The sequence below is a fragment of the Vombatus ursinus genome, unplaced genomic scaffold, assembly GCF_900497805.2.
Source record: "Vombatus ursinus unplaced genomic scaffold, bare-nosed wombat genome assembly UNPS02014868.1, whole genome shotgun sequence".
Taxonomy (NCBI): domain Eukaryota; kingdom Metazoa; phylum Chordata; class Mammalia; order Diprotodontia; family Vombatidae; genus Vombatus; species Vombatus ursinus.
The window spans coordinates 211,017-217,226 of record NW_020954646.1 but is presented as its reverse complement, the minus strand read 5'-3'; the positions used below and the strand labels follow the sequence as shown (position 1 = coordinate 217,226).

Genomic DNA, 6,210 nt, shown 5'->3' with positions numbered 1-6,210 from the left:
CTCTTTTTAGAGATGAGCAAACTGAGGCAAAAAGAGGTTGTTCTTTGCCCAGAATTATGCAACAAGACAGTGTGTGAGGCAGGATTTGAACCCAAGTCTCCCTGATTCTAAACCCAGTGCCCTATAATTACAATATACTGCCTTACTCTACACTGTTTTCAATATCAATTTTAATTATAAGAAAAGTGACTTCACTGTCCAAACATTTTAGCCAAAGATTCTACTATAAGATGTATGAACCAAGGAATAATTAGGATAATTAGCACTTAAATAGTGATTTAATGCTTGCAAAGCAATTTAGAGATACAATCAAATTTGATCCTCACATCAAGCCTCAGAGATGGATATTATTAGTACACACATCCTACAGTAGATGAGGAAAACTGAGGCAGTAATAGTTTGAGGGATTTGCCCAAAGTCACATAGCTACGAAGTGTCAGACTGAATTTGAATTCAGGTCTTTTGGTTCCAGGGTCAGCACTCTATCAATTGTGCCACATACTAGACTAAAGAAATCACTACATAAATACATGTCTAACAGTTACCAAAATATTTATACCAGAATTTTTTGTGTCAACAAAAAACAGGAAACAAGTGAGTATGAATCAACTGGGAAATGGCTGGTGGAGTTACGCCATAACTGTTATAGGGTATTAATGTTATTGGATACTACAGAGAACTGAAAAACAATAGTATTTCAGAGAAAATTCATTACATTTGAAGGATTTTATGTGTGCATTTAGGGTTATGAAGTCTCTATGAAATCTGGGATGTTTAAGTCTGTGCCGGAGCAAAAGGTCTCCCCTCGTTAATTAGATTCAAAAGTTTTATCTCCAACATAATTCCTCCAATGTACAGATCCCCTTTACAAGCTTTACAAGATTACAGGCTCCCCTTCAAGGCTTTCCTACAATCATTGCTTTTATAACCCTTCTTTCCAGTGTGAATATTCTGGTGTCTAGGGATCTCCATCTTCCAGCAAAAGGTATGTCCCCATTGAGGTTTCTCTCCACTATGAATCCTCCGATGTAAGATAAGAAGTGATCTCTGACTAAAGGTCTTCCCACATTGAGTCCAAATTCAGTTTGTCCCCAGAATAAATTTTCTGATATCTAACAAGCTCTATACTCTATTTGAAGGCTTTTTCTCATTCATTATAGTAATAGGATTTCTATCTATTATGAATTCTTCTATGGGAAATAAGAGATGATGGCTGCCGGAAGGTTTTACCACATTGATGACATTCATAAGGTTTTTCTCCAGTATGGATTGTCTGATGTACAATAAGAGATGAACGCTCCCTGAAGGCTTTGCCACATTCGTGACACTCATGAGGTTTCTCTCCAGTGTGGATTCTTTGATGGAGACTAAGTTTGGAGTTGAATCTGAAAGCCTTTCCACACTGATTACATTCATAAGGTTTTTCTCCAGTGTGGATTCTCTTATGTTCAGCAAGATTGGAGCTCTGTCTGAAACTCTTTCCACACTGATTACATTCATAAGGTTTCTCTCCAGTGTGGATTCTCTGATGTTTGGCAAGACCAGAACTGCATCTGAAAGTCTTTTCACATTGATTACATTCATAAGGTCTCTCTCCAGTGTGGATTCTCTGGTGCTTACCAAGACTGGATCTACATCTGAAAGTCTTTCCACATTGATTACAATCATAAGGTTTCTCTCCAGTGTGGATTCTCTCATGTAGAGCAAGTTTGGATGTATTTGTGAAACTCTTTCTGCACTGATTACATTCATAAAGTTTCTCTCCAGTGTGGATTTTCTGATGTAATGCAAGATTGGAACTCTGTGTGAAAGCCTTTCCACACTGATTACATTCATAAGGCTTCTCTCCAGTGTGGATTCTCTGATGATTGGCAAGACTAGAGCTGTGCCTGAAAGTCTTTCCACACTGACTGCATTTATAAGGTTTTTCTCCAGTGTGGATTCTCTGATGTTCAGCAAGACTGGAGCTCTGTCTGAAACTTTTTCCACATTGATTACATTTATAAGGTTTTTCTCCAGTGTGGATTCTCTGATGTTCAACAAGACTGGAGCTCTGTCTGAAACTTTTCCCACATTGATTACATCCATAAGGTTTCTCTCCAGTGTGGATTCTCTGATGTTCAGCAAGATTGGATGTGTTTGTGAAAGTTTTCCCACACTGATTACATTTGTGAGGTTTCTCTCCAGTGTGGATTCTCTGATGTAGAGACAGACTGGAACTCTGTGTGAAGGTCTTTTCACATTGGTTACATTCATAAGGTTTCTCCCCAGTGTGGATTCTCTGATGTTCAGCAAGACTAGAGCTCTGTCTGAAACTCTTTCCACATTGACTACAGTAATAAGGTTTCTCTCCAGTGTGGATTCTCTGATGCAGAGTAAGTTTAGAGTTGCATCGGAAAGTCTTTCCACACTGATTACATTCATAAGGTTTCTCTCCAGTGTGGATTCTCTGATGTTGAACAAGACTAGAATTGCATCTAAAAGACTTTCCACATTGATGACAAGGATAAGGTTTCTCTCCAGTGTGGATTCTCTGGTGTTCAGCAAGACTGGACCTCTGTCTGAAAGTCTTTCCACACTGGTTACATTCATAAGGTTTCTCTGCAGTGTCTCTTCTCTGATGTACAATACAAGAGGAGTTTTCACTGAAAGCTTGATCACATTCATGACACTCATGAGATTTCTTACTAGTATGAATTCTCTGATGGGAAACAAGGGATGACTGTCGCCGGAAGGCCTGTCCACAGTGCATACATTTATGTAGCTTTTCACTAGTATGGAATTGCTGATGGTGAATGAGCGATAACTGTTGCTTAAAGGATGTACCACGTTCACTACAGCCATAATGTTTCTTTCCATTTGGAATTTTCTGATGGTCAGTGAGCTTTGAATTATGACTGAAGGCCTTCTCACCTTCATTACACGTATAAAGCATTTCTCTGGTATGACTTTTCTGGTGTCTAATTAGCTCTGAACTCAAGCTGAAGGTCATCTCACGTTGATTGCATTGATGAGTTTGCACTACTGGAGGCTTCTCATGAGACTCAACAAGCCCCACCTGTTCAGTAAAGCGTTCCCTATATTTATGATCCTGTGAACAGCCATTCCCTGAGGTCCTTCTCTCACAGTGAATTAGGAGGGGACGTCGGCTGAAACTCTTTCCGTCTTTATCAAATTCAGAGTGACTCTTCTGTTTTTCCTCCATCTTGATATTAGATTCACAGATATCTCTCAAAATGACGTCCCAGTGACCATCATTCATGAATCTTGGCCATTGTGATTTGCCCACAGAAATGCTCAGCTCTGAAGCAGTCTCCCTGATTTCAAGCCTGGTCTCTCCATCTGAAGGAAACAAAGAGAGAAACGTATTGACTTATTTATGGACGCACACGCATATACACAAATATATCTCAGAAAGTCACTGATTATAATCTACTTCCCTAGGGAAAGACAAGAGTCTTCAAACTTAAATGGGTAGAATCCATCATTTGAAAATGCCTGTAGCTCACATCCCCAGGCTGATTTAATTTACAAAGAGTTTCACATACAACAACCCTGGATTCTCACAACAAACCCACAACACAGGAAAAACCAGCATTCTCATCACATTCCCAACTTGGGCCATGAATGGCTGAGTGACCTGCCCAACATCCCTGTAGCTGAGACTAGAACTCAAACCTTGTGACTGGGCATGCTCTGTCCAAGGTACTAGATGGTCTTTCTCCTTTGCACTTTTTTCTTCAAAGAAAAACTATTTCATTATCACATGTTTATTTGCTTGTATTTGTAAGCATGTACAGAGACCATTATTTTGGCAGTCATTTAAACAAGTACCCAGTGGAAATAGGACACTTGGCATGTCTGTAACACCATTTTAGAGGCAATGCGCAGAAGTACGAGTTAAAAGCCCAATCAACAGTATGAGAAATATACTGTAAAATGTAATTTGAGTTCAGACATTTTTAAAATACAATTTTGGTTGGAGTTTTCAAAACTATAATCCTTTTCACATCCTGTAGTTAAATTTGTTCTTATTAGAAACGATGATGACCATTTTGCACTCAGGTGTTTGAAAAATAGTGTCTTTGGGAAGGCATTGCTAAGTTCCCTGAATGAAGGGAGTGGACCACTATCTCATACTGGAATAGAAGGTGATCAGTGCCAAGTACCAGAACAAGACAATGACCCCTGATGCAATCACTTACAGCCCCAGTCTCCTGGCAAATATTTCCCTTCTTAATGACTGTATATCCTTCTGTGTCAGCACCATTCAGTGGCTGTGTCAGCATGGTTTGGGGGCTTCCCAGGTTAAGATTCTGGTTCTCTGCATTGACTATAGGTGCCACACTTTTGGTGTAAGGATGCCTTTAAGTAGAGAAGTCTTAGATCTTTGCCTGAGGCTCAGATAAGGCACATAGCTCCTAAGAGCCAGTAGCAGGATTTGAATGCATGTCCTCTTTCAATCATGTCCAATACTGTCAACACTCAGACAAGCAGCCTAAGGTCAAGGTGTACAGCACAATCATGGGTGATGTCAGGGTCCCTTCTGCTCTGCTGGACACTTGGGAGGGGAGGGGCAGGAAATCCTGACAAGGGGTCTCTGAGACCCTTGTCCTCTCCCACATGTGGCCTCTTACTTGCTGGTTGCCACAGCAACATGCCCAACCACTAAGGACCTTGAGGAAAGAACCCTCCAGTCCCAGGAGGCATGTGGCCCTCACGACCCAGCCTCCCCCTCTCTGCACCCCTTCACAGGACCTCCATGGCATTTCTCCAAACGCCAGTTGTTGTTTGTACCTTTGTTGGGGTTAGAGTTCTCCATGTTTCTCTTTCTTGATCAGTTTTGATGTATTTTCATAGCCCTTCTTTGTAAATCACATGCTAAGCCAGGCAATATTCTGTTCTTTAGTAATTTTCAACTTTGGGTCCAACTTTGCTTCTATTATCTTCAGATTCATAGATGTGCCATTTGTGGCACATACACTAAATATTCATATTATTTCATTCCCCGTCACGTCTATAAGCATATTTAATTTCTCTGGTGATCCCTTTTCTTTGCTTTTTTCTGTTCTCATATCTAAGGCCACATAACTGTCAACCGTGTCTCTTACATTCACCTGACGCCTGCTATATTCTGGTCTGATCCGTCACTTTTTTAGGATGGCCATTATCTATTTGTTTTTTAAAGTTTATCTTTGAATGCTTCTGCTCCCTAATTAAAAAAAGGAAACCCAAAATCCTTGCAATAAACATGATTTTAAAAATCCACTTCTTTCCCATGTACAAAAATATTATCAGTTATACTGGACTTTGAGTGTGTCCCCCTTCTGTCAGGAAGTGGACAGCGTGCCTCACCATTGCGCCTATTGCAGCCCTAGCCATTTTGTGGCTGATGAACCCTTTGGGGCTTCACAGTAATGGCCTAAGGGGTTTGTGCTAAAAATCATTTAATGGAACCTAGAGCAGAAAATAATCGCCGAATTAAGTTATAAATATATGTAAATAAATAAACTAAATGTAAATATATAAATGTATATAGTTATATGAATTTATTTAGTATAGAAATATATGTTAGTATTATATAAATATATAACTTTATTTAAATAAAATAAATTTGATTAAATTTGAAAAATAAAACAAATGCAAAATGAAAGAAATAAAATAAAATAAATTATACCTAAAAATTTAAATGTATAAATATTTTCCTCTGCAACGACTAACACGTACATGTTTCAAGCACATTAGTTTTCTTTCTGCAGGGATTCCAAACTCTCATGGTCCTGCATAAATATTTTTCAAGTTCATGCAGTGGTTACATCAAATCCTGACCACTTCCGACTAGGTGCCGCATGTTCCTTCAGGTTCTCATCCTGATATCAGATTGTTTCCCAACAGCCAGAAAGGTCTGAAATCCAAGTGCAAACTGATTCCCAGTGGGTGGTCACAGGCATGCACCTGTGGTCACTTGCTTTCTGTCACTGCACCAGAGTGGTTCCTTCACTCCCAGGTGACCTTGTAAGCACATCTCATCAGCAGGGTAACCACCAGGTCAAGATGTCACCTCTGTGCACAGATGGCAGGCTCTTTGGAAACCAGGAGCATGTTACAAGCCATCCTGAAACCATCATGGGCCATCTCAACCGTTCTAGAAAACAGTCCTTATATTCATTCTCATTAGAGTTTTCAGGCTATTTTCTGATTTGAACTTAC

The 6,210-nt window shown here is 39.7% G+C and overlaps 1 protein-coding gene across 1 annotated transcript; it reads right to left on the bottom strand.

Annotated features, from left to right (window-relative positions):
* Positions 1-249: 249 nt before the first annotated feature.
* Positions 250-4,659, bottom strand: LOC114028048 (zinc finger protein 883-like). The gene is made up of 2 exons (XM_027842235.1): positions 4,638-4,659; positions 250-3,372 (listed from the first exon to the last, which is right to left on the bottom strand). The coding sequence occupies exons 1-2, from the start codon at positions 4,657-4,659 to the stop codon at positions 1,172-1,174; spliced, it is 2,223 nt and encodes a 740-aa protein (XP_027698036.1). The 3' UTR covers positions 250-1,171.
* Positions 4,660-6,210: the final 1,551 nt, after the last annotated feature.

Bases quoted from the DNA above. Each gene is read 5' to 3' on its own strand.
- LOC114028048 (XM_027842235.1), bottom strand. From the start codon at position 4,659: ATGTTGCTGTGGCAACCAGCAA. The intron at 3,373-4,637 runs GTAAGAGGCCAC...TCCATAAATAAG, and splicing joins GTTGCTGTGGCAACCAGCAA to TCAATACGTTTCTCTCTTTG.